Source organism: Erpetoichthys calabaricus, chromosome 1 (genome assembly GCF_900747795.2).
Source record: "Erpetoichthys calabaricus chromosome 1, fErpCal1.3, whole genome shotgun sequence".
In the NCBI taxonomy this organism is placed as follows: Eukaryota; Metazoa; Chordata; class Cladistia; order Polypteriformes; family Polypteridae; genus Erpetoichthys; species Erpetoichthys calabaricus.
In genome coordinates, this window is record NC_041394.2 from 308,743,083 (window position 1) to 308,760,479 (window position 17,397).

At 37.1% G+C, this 17,397-nt stretch overlaps 1 protein-coding gene across 9 annotated transcripts in view; it reads right to left on the reverse strand.

The window, feature by feature from the left end:
- Nucleotides 1–364: 364 nt before the first annotated feature.
- kitlga (kit ligand a) overlaps nucleotides 365–17,397 on the reverse strand; it is a 136,246-nt gene continuing 119,213 nt past the window's right edge. For all 9 annotated transcript variants that reach the window (XM_051931483.1, XM_051931477.1, XM_051931467.1 and 6 more), the window contains 4 exons: nucleotides 12,056–12,168; nucleotides 8,670–8,779; nucleotides 3,596–3,655; nucleotides 365–2,235 (listed from right to left, as the gene is read on the reverse strand). In XM_051931483.1, the coding sequence (XP_051787443.1) occupies nucleotides 3,631–3,655; nucleotides 8,670–8,779; nucleotides 12,056–12,168 (248 nt within the window). In that variant the 3' untranslated portion in view covers nucleotides 365–2,235; nucleotides 3,596–3,630. The remainder of the gene's footprint in view (nucleotides 2,236–3,595; nucleotides 3,656–8,669; nucleotides 8,780–12,055; nucleotides 12,169–17,397) is intronic.

Below are 17,397 nucleotides of genomic sequence, written 5' to 3' on the forward strand. Positions count from 1 at the left end.
TTAGCCCTTTCTTTTTTAGATTTAAAGTAATTTGTAGCCACAAGCACATGACATTCAAAATAATTGCAGCATTGAGTTAATTTAATAGATACCCATACCCATTGTTTACTTTTTTAGAGTCTAAAGGCAAAGTTAAATTTATTATTATTATTGGTATTATTTAATCTACTAATTGCACAACCAAATGTATCCAATTTACTGAAATCCCTGCTGATTTTCCATAAAGTATGTTATTTGGGTCAAGTTACTTGATTTTGTACAAGTTACGGTATAACTATCAGATTAATTTAAATAAGGCTGTAATGTTACACAGGGTATTATCACATATATTATATTCTGGTTAAAGACTTACGAAAAATAGTGGTTAATTTTCTAAGAGCTACAAATATAAAGTTTTATTTCTCTTTTCAGTAATATATGGGAATATAGAATAGATATACAAGCATTTTATCTTAACAAGAGGTAAACTGAATGAAAAATGAGACATCTTTGGCACATTCATCGGTATTTAGCATTGGGTGAGTCAAAGTGTGTCTCTACTGTGCTGATAGTGTTATGTTACAGTCTCAAAAAATATTTAAAATAAAAAATAAAACATACAAGGAACAAGCTTGAACATTTCAAAGCGCACACTTCAGCCTCTGTCTTTGCAGACTGCAATGTGAGCTAAAAAAGGGCAAACATGTGCTCCGCTTTTCTGTGTTTTATTAAAAATATATTAATGCAGATTATCAGAATTTCTTATTATGGTGTTCATGTCTATAAACCTTTTACAATAACATAAAACAAAGTATAAAATAAAACAAAGGCGTTCTCCCCGTTTTGATGTGTCAGCAATAGAAATCAAGACCAATGAGGAAGTAGTCAGTTCAGCAGGTACTGCGCAGATCGTAGTTAAAATGTAATGGATGGTCAAACCAAAAGAAATGCACTTGTTTAGAAAATTGCTACGTTTATATGCCAAAGTAATAACAACTAGGTAAATGTATAGTTTATGGACATTCATTTTTAGGTCCATCTTCTTAACAATAACAATAATAATAAAAAATCTTGCTCTGCATCTTATTAAAAAGAACAGCATTTACAAAACAAAAAACAAACAAAAAAAAATCTCAGGACATTTGTGCACATTTATCTCTATTTCATGTTGTGCAAGATAATTATAATTTTTTCCCACATTAAAAAAAAATCATGTCATTTTATAACAATTGATGTGTTTTGTTGAGAGAGGACTTGATATAAATGAATGACTTCCTCATATCTAAGACAAAAAGCAGCATACACAGAAAGAGACTATCACATTATACAAGGGAACAGTAATAACCTAATGTTTTGAATGTTGTTTTATAAGACAAAAAAATAATAATTCTACATCATTCACTTTGCACCAGAGTTATACCAGGGCAGGCATGATTGGTTACATGATAACACTTGCATATTGAAACTATTTCTGTTTAATGGATTTTAGACGAATTGGACCAACCCAGCCAATATATAAAGACCAATTAGAATCTGTCAAACCCAAAATTAAAAAGACAAAAAAAAAATGTATATATCTTTTTTTAATATATGGGTAGAAATGTGGTTCAGTGCCAAGAAAATCACATCAAAAAAGTTTTATAAAAACAGTGCATATATAATATTAAAATTTAAAATATCCCCCCCACTGGGTTCAAATATTGCTCAACAATACCTTTTTTCCAAGAAGTTCTTGACCCCCCTCCCCCCAATCTTGACCAGTACATAAGGAGTATTTACACTGTCACGGTTCCATAAAATTTCATTAAAACTGTAACATTTTTAAAATGTTCGATGTCTTTAAATGTTCTGTATTCTTTCTCGTCAGTCTTGTCATTACTGCCAGGCTGAACGGGCGTGCAGACAAGTCTTTCTTGTATCACAGCTCGAAGCTTCACAAACCTTTATCATGCTTGCCAAAACATGAATTTTTGGTCCTGTTCCAGTTTTTTATTTATTTATTTATTTTTTCAAAGTATCAATTATTGTCTATTTTTCTCTCCATGCTGTGCAAAGTAAACACATGAGTGCATGATTTTTAGGTTCTGTTACATTAGGGAACAAAAAGTCATCCCAAATGCTGGTTTCCCAGGAAGTGGACTTTTCTCATAAACCACAAGTTGCTCTGAAATCCAACATTCTGTTCTTCAGTCCAGAGAGAATGTAAATGGCAATAAAAGAAGAGCTTCAGCAGGGAAGCAACATAGACACTGTCACCTGGAAATTATGAAGAAACACAAATAAAAATTCAATTTGTATTGCACTCAGCTATCATATTTATTTTGTAATACTGTATATTTACAAAGAGGTCATTTTTAAATGTATAGTCATTTTTTTAAGTTATTAAGTTGACACATGGTTACTTATTTTCAGATTATTTATACAACACATATTCTTTTCTTCTTATTTAGTTATTTTCTAAATCTACTTATTGTTTTACAGGAAAGAGGTGAATCAGAATCAAAGCAGCACCAGGACCAAGGAAGAAACCAACTTTGACAGAATGGCAGTCCATAAAAGCTCATATCAGAACTGTTTAGGTACTGAATGTACCATTTTGGGTTGTTTCTGCTAATTTATGTGTGTGTGTGTGTTTTTGTGCATTTTTATTTTATTAATTTGTTTTTGTTTTATGGACTGGATATGGCACTGTGATGCCATTATTAGTGATGATGCAAGAGCGCACCTTTATCGTGTCCTATCACATACACATTTCACCAGTTTAATGTACAAATCACTGACTCTTCTTGTCTAAACTTTGCCGAGGGTAAAGGAAGGTGGGCCTTGGCAATTGTAGTATACAGAACTGTGAAGAGGTTTGGACCAATAAATCTTTTAGCTTTGTGTTTGGCTTCTCATTTTGTTTTGTTTTATTTATTTATTTGTATTATTTCAATTTGAGTTTAAACTCAACCGAAAATGATGTGTTTGACTAAATTATCCCCAATATCACACAAGTGTAGCATATTTGTCAATCATTTCACATAAAATGAAGTAATTTTGTGGTGTTTGTTATTTTTTTGTTTGTTTATCATCTTCTTTGGTGACATCATTGACACCTTTTTGTGCTTCTGTTGTTGCAATATTGTGGGTTTTCAAGGTGCGTATCTTGCAAGTGTGTGCATGCACAAAGTGATGTGTGACGTCATGGCAGTCACGATACACAAGATTTACTTAATGTTTATTTTTTGTTTCCTTAAAGTTTCCTTAAAGTAAAGACTTGTGATCCACAGTTTATTTTGCTTTTTGTGCTTATTTCAAATTCTTGTTTGATTTATTGCTTTTTTTCCCAACTTCTTCCTGGTTAATGACTCACAATTTAAATTGCCATTCGGTTTTCTTATTATCTCTCGTGAATCTGATCCTGCCTGTCTGACAGTTTTTACCCGGAGCTCATAAAGTTGCTTAACAGTCAATCCTAAGAACAAACATTTAATTATACTGCATATGTTGCATGCTGTGCAAACTTATTTACAACTATGCAAATTTATTTACTGGAAACTGAGCCTGACATTATTTTCTTAAAGTCATTTTTAATTAGCTATAATTAAATAAAACTTTCAGAAAGTATACTTACAACAGTATTATTTAGATAACAAGCTCTCTGTAGAACTATACTTCTGTTCTCAATCTGTCCCTGTAGAGAGAAAACAATTTTAACATTGATTTATTCATTTGATTATTTTTGTAATTCTGCAAGATTTAGCTACTAATTCACATTACTGTTGTATAATTTTGCTGTTTCCATTTAACGTAATAGCTAAACCATTGCTGGCTTTGAAAATGCATCATGTTCCCCAAAACCTACACTGCTAGTGATGTCACAAATAAGTATTCAGATGCTTTATAACAATATGATAAAGTAGACAATTAGAACATAGAAGGATGGCTTTTTCAAATAAACACATTTAGCAATTATGTATCTCTTTACAAGAGTAATTTCAGTAGAAATAATAAAATATTAAATGTTGCTTATATGGATAACAAACGCTGGCAGACTGTCAGTGGACAGAAAATGACCCATGAAAAGTAGAGCATACATAATTTGTATAACTGCATTGATATTCACGAACTCTCATTTGCAAAAATGAAAAAAAGAGATTTGCAAGAAACTTTAACCTAATAACTTATATTACTGCATGCTTTGAATTAATACCCTGGTTGAATTCACGACTTGTGCATTTTGTTTAGCATTACTGACCAGCTTCCTAATGAGTGTTACATGTCACACCTCTTATCCATTAAAGTCAGCCATTTTGCCTTGTCTGCTTGAGAATAGAATATCAGCATTTGATACAAGCTGAAATGAAAGTTAAATCTTTATGTACGAGGAATGTTCAAAATGTTTCCGCACTTTTTTTTTTAAACTCTATTTATTAAGAATTTCAAAAACATGTTATATCACTTTTCTACATAGTCACCTTCCTTTGCAACTCAATTTTTCAGCATCGTACCAACTTTTTAATGCCCAATTACTACTCCTCCCGCCTTCACTGTTTCCAACGAAAATACGAAAATGCGGAAACTTTTTGAAAATCCTTCGTACTTTGAATTCAAGGGGGCACCAATAGGTTACAACAAATTTCAGAAAGAGTACGTTTATAGTGGACAGAATGAGTGACCTTAGTGCCAATAATGTAATTCAGAAGGTGGCCCATGGGCCAAATGGAGGTGGTGTAAGTTGCTTATTATAATAGTTCTGTCCGTCTTGATCATGCTATAATAGGTTATTAATGTTATAATTATATAACTGATCTGATATAATGATTTGGGCACACTAAATGACCAATCCTTAGTTCAGCTCAAAGGTAAGACAGAAAACAGACAGCTCCCGTTTCCACCATATTCTGCTTTTGATGCTGTACCACATTTTGTGACATTATCTTCAATATGGCAAATTTCTGTGTTACATAACCGATAACCATTTCAGGGTTGGAGAGTGTTGGAGCCTATCTTGGCAACACAAGACAGGAAATAACTTTAAAGGCATATTTCTTTAAAAATGTAAGCTTTATCAGCACACAGAAACTCATTAGCCACTGAATAATATTCTTTAACAAAACCTCCAATAGGTGGCACGGTGGCGCAGTGGGTAGCGCTGCTGCCTCGCAGTTGGGAGACCTGGGGACCTGGGTTCGATTCCAGGGTCCTCCCTGCATGGAGTTTGCATGTTCTTCCCGTGTCTGCGTGGGTTTCCTCCCACAATCTAAAGACATGCAGGTTAGGTGGATTGGCAATTCTAAATTGGCCCTAGTGTGTGCTTGGTGTGTGGGTGTGTTTGTGTGTGTCCTGCGGTGGGTTGGCACCCTGCCTGGGATTGGTTCCCTGCCTTGTGCCCTGTGTTGGCTGGGATTGGCTCCAGCAGACCCCCATGACCCTGTTTGGATTCAGCGGGTTGGAAAATGGATGGATGGATGGAAAACCTCCAATAGAAAAAGCTCATGCATTTTTGTGATCATTTAGCACACCCCTTTATATCTGAAACATTACATTAAGCACTTTTTTAAAAATATTGAAGTCACCCTGAAGGGCTCTAATTAATTCTTTGTGGCAAAGAGTACAATTTTAGTGGTACTGATGGGAATAGGTAGGTAAGGAATAAAATGCTGGAAATTTGTTGTGTTTTCTAGTTGTTGAATAATCTGAATATTTGTTTTATATGCTACAAATTTCTAACATTGCTGTTAATGAGGATGCAGGCAATGGGATACATGTGTGTCATGTACAGTACCTCGATTACTGTGAAATTACATGTAAGCAGCTAAAAAGAAAAGTCTCCTAAAAAGGTAATTTTGAGCCCAATAAAAAAGAAAAATCAGATATATCACAGTTGTTTTCAATTGTCACTGTTGTTTTGTCTGCTGCAAGGCATATATAAAGGTTTCATGGAATACTTATACGTAAGCACCTTATGTCTGAGGCATCCCTCATGCACTGTTATCATATTACAGACCAAGATAACATTCACAAAAAACACAAAACTTGTAAGAGACCTAAACAGCAAACAACCAAAAAAATGCATGGATTTTATTTATCAGGACATTTGACCATGAGACACGGTCTCTGACAAAGATTTTACGAATTTACCCAGCAAAAAATCAACACTCAGAGACATGTAGAATTCTTTTATTTAACAATAAGACGTTCACTAGAACAAAAACAACCCAGAACTGCTTTGTTTAAAACCAAAAATGCCAGTAGCTACCCAGACATGCACTTAAGCAAGTCAGTTACAAGCTCCCATTATAATAAGAGCTCTTTTTAAAAATACTTAAACCTCCAACAAAATCCAAGTGTTTAACTTCAAATTAAAAAATATAAAAAAAGAAGAAAAACTTTTTGCATATTTGTACACGTCCTCAAATGTTCTATAATGTTGGCAGCATATTGTATGTACAACTTTTCTCTTTAAATCATTCTAATATCTGGTGTCTGACTCATTGCCCTTATAGTCTCTTCATCCTTGTTCTCATGTGTTAGAACCTCACTTGGAGTCTCTCCTTTACATTTTTTTAATGTGTGTTTATTCCAAAGAAAATGCCTCCACGCTCTTTGTGCAGATTGCTGGTTCTAAATCCCTTTCACTTTTAGAGTCCAGAAAACACACCCTTATTTAAAAAAAAAAACAATTCTGTTTGAAGTGGTAGGCCACATTTTCACTGTGGTGGTTCCAGTTAAGTCTATTGTTCTCTAACTTGAAAGAAAAAAATCAGACAATCTCTTCTCCCATGATTTATGAACATTGAAAGGATCTCCAGATTATAAAACAGATTATAATGTACAGAGCATGAACTATGAGCTATTAATTATTATTATAAAGGCCAGTGAATCAATCTGTACATTATATAGCATATTGTATTCTGAACGCCATCCTAAAAACAATTTAGATGAAAACTCATATAATATTGTCTGGAGGACTCGGCTGGGTGACATGCTTTGGGTCATACTGTTTGCTAGACAGAACTGAAGAAGTGAGCACCACCAGTTCCATAGATTTAACCAATTAATTCATATACATTTACACTCACATATCAAATCAGAGATTTGTTCAATGAGTGATGACTATAGACTATATATCAACAAAGGAAAAGCAAGTCCTGTTGTTACAATGGCCTTTTCAGTATAGGCAGTTTTCTTACTTATTTATTAGGATGGCTTCCTCACTTTTCCGCCGCCTGATGTGACAGCAGTATCACCTCCCATTTTTTTCTCTCTTCCTCATAAACCATAACTCTTATCCCGAATGAGCCTTTGTTCTAACTCCTACTCCATCTCCACAACTATTTCCATGGTGAGAAATTCTCATTTTTGAATGACCTGGATCCATTTTAACAGAGGCCATTCTGTTCCAGTACATCTGGTCTATATTTTTCTTTTAATGAGACAAGTGTCCTTATTAATTTCAAGGCAGAATCCCCTCAACAATAACCAGCAGGTGTCTCAAATGCAAACCTTGGTTGGCCAGCTGGAGTTCCTCTGCCTTCATAAGAACCATCTCTGGTCTCTTACCTGGAGCTGAATATTTACTTTCAGGGTACTTACTGCCATCTGACAGTTCGACGTTGGCTGTCAAGAAGCCAGAGTGGCCTTGTCCCTCTCTGCATTATGGATACTCAACCTATTCTTCTAGTATGTATTTAGATTTATGAGTAACAAATTATTATTTAAAATGTGTTAATGATCTATTTTAAACATGATGTACTCAGGTAATAGAGTAAATGTAAAAATATTTGATATCTTTTGCCCTATGTGCATCCTTAGTGTTACTCCTACTCCTTTTTTCTGTATCCACGCGTGTCCAAAACAGTCTTGTCTAGTGCTCCCCCTCTCGAGCCATTTCAAGGCACCTTGCTTTCTTCCTATTTGATTTCTGACTACCTCCAATAGTAGATAGACCCTCATTACCCACTTTAAAAACATTATTCATATTTTTGCAAATTCTTCCCATGTTTGGGGGTGACTCTCAGCGTGCCTGCTACACCTTGAGTCCTCCTCTTTATGTCAACCACTCCTGCCTGGCACTTCCACTGTGGATCATGTTCACAAAGCCAAAGTGGCCAATCAGATTGCTCAAGGGATGGAACACACACACACATTCACAAACAAACATAGACATTAGCATATTATGTAACAGAAGATTCTAAAATTTAGCACTTAATCTGTTTCTTCTTTTCATTACCAATGTTCATTAACATCACTTTATAAACGCAAAACTTCAATGAGAAGAACTCCACATTCCATTTTCACCTTCCTGCACTGTACTGTAGCTTGACAAGCATCATCCTCCTTCCCACTATCTAAACTGCTCTTTCATCTACACTTTCAACTCACATTTGGCACTCAGTAAGTGTTGTCCTTTGATCAGGCAATCCACTTTTGTCAGATTAATATAAGTTCAAGCATAAAACCAGTCATTATGCTTCATTTACCTTACCCTTTATTGGGGTGGTTCAAACCATAACACATCATGTTAGTCAAAAACTAAGTTTAACACAAGAATATTCTTTTATCAGATTTAAATATTAGGGTGCAAAAGACAGAAGTGGTTATCTGATAATAATGAAATCGATTATTTATTCACCTGCTAATTTCTGAGGATATCAATACATGACAAAGACTAAAAAGTAGAATTGTCAAAGGTGAGGCCTTACCTTTCTTCCTGTGTAACATTATTTTCAGGTATTAGAATATCTGTATGTTCAGTGACTTGATTTGCATTTTTTTCCTCTTCACTTCTTTCTCTTCGTTTCCTTTTTCTGCCCTGTTGGTACAGTGAAATATTAGTCATCTTTTGTTAATTATCCAGCCACACTTTCATTTTCAAAGCCCTCTTATTCTTCCTTGGGAATGTACAGTTGTGCTTGAATGTTTGTGAACCCTTTAGAATTTTCTATATTTCTGCCATAAATATGACCTAAAACATCATCAGATTTTCACTCAAGTCCTAAAAGTAGATAAAGAGAAACCAGTTAAACAAATGAGACAAAAATATTATACTTGGTCATTTATTTATTAAGGAAAATGATCGAATATTATATACAGTATTTGTGAGTGGCAAAAGAATGTGAACCTTTGCTTTCAGTGTCTGGTGTGACCCCCCTTTGCAGCAATAACTGCAACTAAACATTTCCGGTAACTGTTGATCAGTCCTGCACACTGGCTTGGAGGAATTTTAGCCCATTCCTCCGTACAGAACAGCTTCAACTCTGAGATGTTGGTGGGTTTCCTCACATTAACTGCTCGCTTCAGGTCCTTCCACAACATTTCGATTGGATTAAGGTCAGGACTTTGACTTAGCCATTCCAAAACATTAACTTTATTCTTCTTTAACCATTCTTTGGTAGAACGACTTGTGTGCTTAGGGTCGTTGTCTTGCTGCATGACCCACCTTCTCTTGAGATTCAGTTCATGGATAGCTGTCCTGACATTTTCCTTTAGAATTCTCTGATATAATTCAGAATTCATTGTTCCATTAATGAAGGCAAGCCGTCCTGGCCCAGATGCAGCAAAACAGGCCCAAACCATGATACTACCACCATCATGTTTCACAGATGGGATAAGGTTCTTTTGCTGGAATGCAGTGTTTTCCTTTCTCCAAACATAGCGCTTTTCATTTAAACCAAAAAGTTCTATTTTGGTCTCATCTGTCCACAAAACATTCTTCCAATAGCCTTCTGGTTTGTCCACGTGATCTTTAGCAAACTGCAGACGAGCAGCAATGTTTTTTTTGGAGAGCAGTGGCTTTCTCCTTGCAACCCTGCCATGCACACCATTGTTGTTCAGTGTTCTTCTGATGGTGGACTCATGAGCATGAACATTAGCCAATGTGAGAGAGGCCTTGCTCTTGGAGTGATCTTTGTTGGTTGACCACTCCTGGGGAGGGTAACAAAGGTCTTGAATTTCCTCCATTTGTACACAATCTGTCTGACTGTGGATTGGTGGAGTTCAAACTCTTTAGAGATGGTTTTGTAACCTTTTCCAGCCTGATGAGCATCAACAACTCTTTTTCTGAGGTCCTCAGAAATCTCCTTTGTTCGTGCCATGTGTGAGGGATGGCCAGCCAAATATTCCAGTCCACACCTCCAGGCCGCCAGATGGAGCCCTCCCAGCAGCATGGAAGTTCCCCGAATTACAGCCGGGCCTTATGGACATTGTAGTTTTTATAAACAACCCTGCTGGATACCATGGGGACCACCAGGAGCTGCTGTAGGGAGGCTTGAAGAGTGCTATGTTCCCTATAACCCGGAAGTGCGTCCTGATCACATGACCGGAAAAAAACGACGTGCTTCCGGGTTGAAGAAAAGGACTTTTAATCTGACCCGGAAGTGATGAGGACTCATAGATTGCAGGGCTGGATCCATTTCCAAGTGCCTTGAGCATGGGAAAGGCGCTATATAAATAAAATGTATTATTATTATTATTATTATTATTTCTGGGTCAGGGACTATAAAGGACTATGGGAAACCCCAGACGAGTAAGCTGAGCTGGGAGGAAGGGTGGCAACGCGTCTGGGAGAGGAGGATTGGTGATTAGTGATTGTTTATTGTATTGTATGAGTAGTGTGGAGTGGAGGGTGCTTAGTGCACGTTATTATTATAAAATAAATAATAATTGTACTTTTACCCAGTGTTTGGAATGGTACCTGAGGGTTCAAGAGGTCAATGGGGGCCTCTACTGCTACACATGATACACTTCTACAAACGTGTTGTGAAGAGTAGACTTTGATAGATCCCTGTTCTTGAAATAACACAGGGTGCCCACTCACACCTGATTGTCATCCCATTGATTGAAAACACCTGACTCTAATTTCACCTTCAGACTGCTAATCCTAGAGGTTCATATGCTTTTGCCACTCACAAATATGTAATATTCGATCATTTTCCTCAATAAATAAATGACCAAGTATAATATTTTTGTCTCTTTTGTTTAACTGGTTTCTCTTTATCTACTTTTAGGATCTTGAGTGAAAATCTGATGATGTTTTCGGTCATATTTATGCAGAAATATAGAAAATTCTACAGGGTTCACAAACTTTCAAGCACAACTGTAGGTAGTTGCATACCTATAATAATGACTTCAAATGAGGAACCAACCATGGCAAGATTTTAGGCCATTGCTAGCCCCACTCATACACATATTCACACAAATTCAATATAGTGTTTTCAGATGTCATAACACAATAGGGAACGTGGACCAGAGTTCTAAAGAGAAACACAGACAAAAAGAGGCTGAACGTAAAACTGCATTAGAGTCTAAGAAATACAAAGTACCAATGCTATGAGTCTTTTAAATTAATGAAAACAATTCATTTCTCCATGACTTTGTTAAAAAAACACATAAATAGATTTCACAATTAATAAACAAGCAGCATTGTTTATATTGTGCCCTTGGAAAGTGAACATCATCCCAAGATGCTTCCAAAGTTCAAAGCTAATTTATAGAACATTTGCCTGTGTATATACAGTATATATTTTTTATTACTGGAGAATTTCCAGGATAAGTAAATCACTCAGGGTGACAGAGTGAGTCAGAAGGGAAGACTTAACTAGCATCCTTCTCCATTAAATTCCAGGTTCTCAGACACAAGATCACATTGCCTGCCAGAAAATAAGCCTGTGGTAAACAGCAGAAACATTAATGTTTTACTATAATAATAATAATAAAAAAAAAACTGCCAACTCTCATAGATGCATAAGTAGATATTCATGCATAAATTTTCTGCGATCAGTTCAAGTATTCTGGAATGGTTGAAGGAAAGAGGTAGAGAGAGTTCCTAATAGTTGGAAGCCAGCATTGCTTTAGTGGTTAAGGAGATATGAAACTACAAAACTGAAAAATTAAACACTGCTGCTTGTGTCTCTGTGAGACAAAGCAAGCCACTAGCTGGCCTCTGAGTAGCTGCAATTATAATTCTCTTATGAAGTGATGACCCTGATGCCACCATAGTGTTGATTAAATGAAAAACTGATTGACAATGCCTAAACAATCTATTACATACAGTATAATAAGTTTGGAGGGCATTAAAAAGAAGTCTTACCTGCCACACAAGCACAAATGCAATTAAAGGGATGAGTAGCAGCGACAGAAATGATATCTGTACTTTCTGTGGTAGCACATCGTCAAAGATTTTTGAAGCACGTTTTGGATCTGCTGTAGAGGGAAAACAAAATGAACAAGGATATCAATTGAAAAGGATGCAAACTATACTCTTATGCACCAAAAGAAAGTATAAGACTTTAATAACTAAGAAGTCTGGCACACAGTGTTTGCTATGCATGGCAGCACAATTAGCATTTGCACACAGGCTTCAGTTTAGTCAACAGGATACACAGAGACTCACACAATGCTGCTCATTTTTGTGTTGCTCATAATGAGCTTTTCTCTTTTATCTTTGTCTTAATGGCTCTTCTTTGCTCTGACCATTATAAGCTGCTTCTACTTCTTGTACTTCTTTCTATTAATAGCAAGGCTTTTATTCTTAACAATGTGTTTCACAATTAAATAGCATGGAGCTCATCCAGTCATGCACACTGTTAGACTTAAAATGGACACTGGATGCTGGGCCAAGCAGCAGCTTCACATGATAAGAACATTCTATAAAAATGTAAACTTTTCTCATTGAAAATTGAGAATGAAGTAAGATAATATGCCCATACAGATGTTTAAATAAATATGTTTAAATAAACAGACAATGGTTCAGTTTAAGTTGCTCTACAACTGCAGAAAAACTAACATGGCCACTAATTCATGACTCTTAAATCCCTGATCCTTTCTGCCTTGTGTGCCAGTGGTGTTACAACTATGAGATTTAGCTAGATTCATGAATTAGCAGAAATGATGGCACGTTACATATAATATATAAGATATTACAATATAATATAGAATGGCACAGTAGTTAGTGCTGCTGCTCTCTTGGATCCAGTGTCATGAGTCATCTGTATAAGGTGTGAATGTTATTAATTCTCCTACATCCCCAACGATGTTAAAATAACATTTAGTTTGAAAGGTGGTCCCTGTGTTAGTGGGCCCAGTGATTAACTGGTGTCCAGTACTGGGTCGTTTCCTGTTGTGTATCGCATGCTACAAGGATGGGCTCCAGTGCTTCACTACAATGAATTGGATTAAGTTGGTCTGACAAAGTTATAACATAATTCACCAATGGGCTTATGCTGCTGGGCCTTTGACATCTGTGAATTGGTTGAAGTGAGTCTGAAATGGCTACATACAGCAAGTATAACTATATCACATTGCATTATGTAAAATATTTCATACAACATACTGTAATATGTGCCATTTATATAAGTACACTGTATACAAGAACATAAGAAATTTGACAAACAAGAAGAGACCATTCAGTCCATCAATCTTATTTGTTTAGCTAATAGCTGAGAGGTCCCAACATGTCATTCAGATACTTCTAAAAGGTTGTCAAGGTTGTCTTGGTAGCTTGTTCTTTATTGCCACAATTCTTTGCATAAAGAAGTATTTTGCTGCTTACACCCTAAATGAACTTCTCCTTAATTTACACTGGCATATCCACGGATTCACTCTTAGGTTGAAAGAAGTCTGCTGGATCTATTTCATCAATGCTTTTGAGAATATTGAAGACCAGGATTAGGTCCCCACACAGTCTCCTCTGCAAGTAAACTTCAGAAAGACTTGGACAAGCTTCATTTATACAAAAAGTGCTGATTGACAGGAAGAAGACAAGCCACAGACCAGAAAACTTTAAAAAAAATTGATTTCTCCTCTGGTAACAATAAGCTGCTTTGCATTATATTTCCAGGAAATTCATATTCTGCAAAAAAAACAACTCTTTTTTGCATTTATTCATTAAAGTTGGAGTTTTGTCTTCCATTGAACCTGATCCAGTTCTCCAGGTGGTGTTCGCGGTTCTTTCAAAAATGAATCAGCATCAGCCTAATCTCCCAAGGTGTGGGAGGAATGCTCCCCTGAAACCTTTTCAATGATGTTGGAAACCGAATACTTTATAAGAAACTCCTGATTGTGTCCCACGCATTTTACTGTGGTAACCCGGCCGGCCGCTTGATTGTTGACTGAATGTAAAGCCAGCCTACTCCCTACACTTACAAAGCAAAACCCCTGAGAGGAACTCCTCAGACTATCTCTGGTAAACTCTCAAGGGAGAGGAGAACCATCCAACGATGCCACCTCCGCCCACCCCTGCAGCCTACAGCCCCGCAAGGGCACCAACTAGGCCTGACTCAGAAACATTCTTTTAATGGAAAGTAAAGGGCTTATGAGTCAGTCATATCAAATTTCAGAGCCGCTCACAAACCCTTTGTATCAACTAATCCAGGAAAGCTTAAGTGCGTTCCACAGGTTACTGCCTGGCACTTTCTCTCCTTCAGCTTATTTTTTTTTATCTCTCACCTGTGCAAACTCCCTCTTACCTTATTCTGTCAAAGTCCGCTCCTGTGTGTGTAAACCTGCCTGCATCGGGTCACCGTCACATTCATATTGCCAAATGATTAACAGCTGAAGGGGTTATAAACAGTCATTTGTGTTTTGAAAGACGATGGGTAAATAAAACCCAGCCCATGACTTATGATAACATCAGGTCACTGAGCCTTAGCAAAGGATTTTTAAAAATCACAGCAACTGAAAACTCCACGGGCTCTAAGAATAAAGGATTTATTTATTAGATAAGGCTTTACACGGTACTGTCCATTCACTCAGCTATCTAAACAGCCATCTTTTTTTTTACCTTTTTTCTATATTCAGTCCATTTGCCCGACCACCCTTCCTTTCATGCACCTACTCATTCATTCTTCCATTGTACCATACACACACCCGTCTATGTGCACATCCTTTCATCCACCAATCCATTGATTCATTCAGTTGTCACAATACAGCTCTTGATCAATCATCCCATTCTTTCCTCCTTCCATGCACCCACCTATTCATCCATCCACCTGTCCTTTTCTCCATCTAGCCACACACTTACTGATTTATTCATCATTTAAGAGTCCATTCCAGCTATTCATGAATTCAGTTAAATTCCCATCCATCCATCCATCCATCCATCAAACCATCCACTTGTCTACCTATGCACCCACCCATCCATCAACAATATAAGGCTATCTATTCAGCCTAGCACTCATACACCTATATATCCATCCATCCATCCATCCATTTTCCAACCCACTGAATCCGAACAAAGGGTCATGGGGGTCTGCTGGAGCCAATCCCAGCCAACACAGGGCACAAGGCAGGAACCAATCCCGGGCAGGGTGCCAACCCACCGCAGGACACACACAAACACACCCACACACCAAGCACACACTAGGGCCAATTTAGGATTGCCAATCCACCTAACCTGCATGTCTTTGGACTGTGGGAGGAAACCGGAGTGCCCGGAGGAAACCGGAGTGCCCGGAGGAAACCCACGCAGACACAGGGAGAACATGCAAACTCCATGCAGGGAGGACCCGGGGAGCGAACCCGGGTCTCCTAACTGCGAGGCAGCAGCGCTACCACTGCGCCACCGTGCCGCCCACCTATATATCCATTTTATGCAATTTATAGAGTCATTATTGTCATGTGCACATAGTGCAATGTTATTCTTACTTGCATTTGTCAATAAGCATGCAACACATCACCGCTTTCTGTTACTGTGATTAGTGAGTATTAGTTGACCAATGCCCTACCCTCATAATGTAGATAGCATTCACCAAACCATCAGTCTGTGTAACCAGTCCTTCCACACGCACACTCTCCTGTGGATTCTACTCATATACCCATCCATTGTTTTTTTTTATTTATGTATGCCTATCATTTATCTATCATTTACACTACTATCCATCCAAAGATCCATCCAATCAATCATACACTCATTTGTCCATTAACCTTTGTTTCCACCCATTCTACTCTCCTATCCATCCACCCACGTAATGGTTTATCCATGAACCCACCCACGTATCAGTTAGTTCACCCATCCATCCATTTACTCAATCACGAACAATATATCCATCAACTCATGCTTCAATAAACCTCACCACCTTTCCATTTATTCATCCATCCAATCACCTAAGCATATATACACCCATCCATTTATGCAAGCACCTATAACTCCATTTATCTAGTTACCTAGCTATTTAACATTTACATTCTGACACCACACATCTCTTTGCATATCCATCTATGTATGTATGCTTCCAGCCAACAAGCAAGCATATCCACATCCCTCCATCCATGCAGCCACTTGTCGAGCCGTGTACCCACCCATTAATCTATTCATCCAATGATCCATCCAACCACTCTTCCATTCACCTACCAACTCATCTATCCATTCATCCATTGGCCCCACCATCCCTGCAGCCATCCATTCATCTATCATTCTACTCATTCAGTTGTACACCCAATAAATAAGAACAGCTACTCACCTTTTGATTTACTCATTCACAAATGCTTCCATCTAACTGTTCACCATTTGTTTTTATGAACTTCCCTCCCAACCTTTTGATCTATCCATACACTCCACCATTCCATTTATTCATTTTGAATTCTGGGTCATGATGCAAAAACAGGTTGAAGCCCTGGGTAACACTTTTGTGTTTTTTTTTTATTTATTTTTTATTTTTTAATTAGACGTACTTGCTCTGATTTGTTCTAAAAGGGAAATCAGGATGGATACGATTATATTCAGCAAGTGAAATTTATATACAGATGTCAAAAACATGCATGCCATATTAAATATTTTGGTAAAACATGTTTGGGGAAGTTTATGAAAGGTATGAGGCAAAAAAAAAAAACAAATACAAAACATTTAATGGAACAAACTGTAATCTCATCGCATGACTGAAACAGCTCCAACATCTGATAAGAGAGCAAACATGTTTGCCATCTTCTGTTAAACAACTTATAACTCCTTTGTCATTAAAAACATTCACTGGCCACCTAGGTTTTGACAGCTACTGTTAATGTGCACGTAGCCAATCAGGGTCCTTCAGTTTACCCCTTGTTTTAAATGTTCAAAGCAAGGAATGTCACGTATTTGGCAGACAGGAATGTTAACAGGTGCATTCCAATATTCTGCACAATGGGAAGGCATCCTATGCAAGTTTACATTTTCATATTAAAGTGTCTACAAGCTACTTCTTTTCTAGGCTCACTTTTGTGTAAATAATGCTCCATATCTTTGGTTAGAATTAAACTTCCTTAACATTTATGCTTTGTCAAAACTATGAATGCAAGCTGATCTAAACGTATTTCTATGCCTGTACAGGGGGACAGTGCAGAGATTTCAAGAATCACAAAATGTGGCCCCAGATGGAGGGAGTGTTGTCTTAGATTTGCAATTGACTGACATGTTGATCATTCACCTATTACACTGGTACACCTGTGAATGGGAAAATG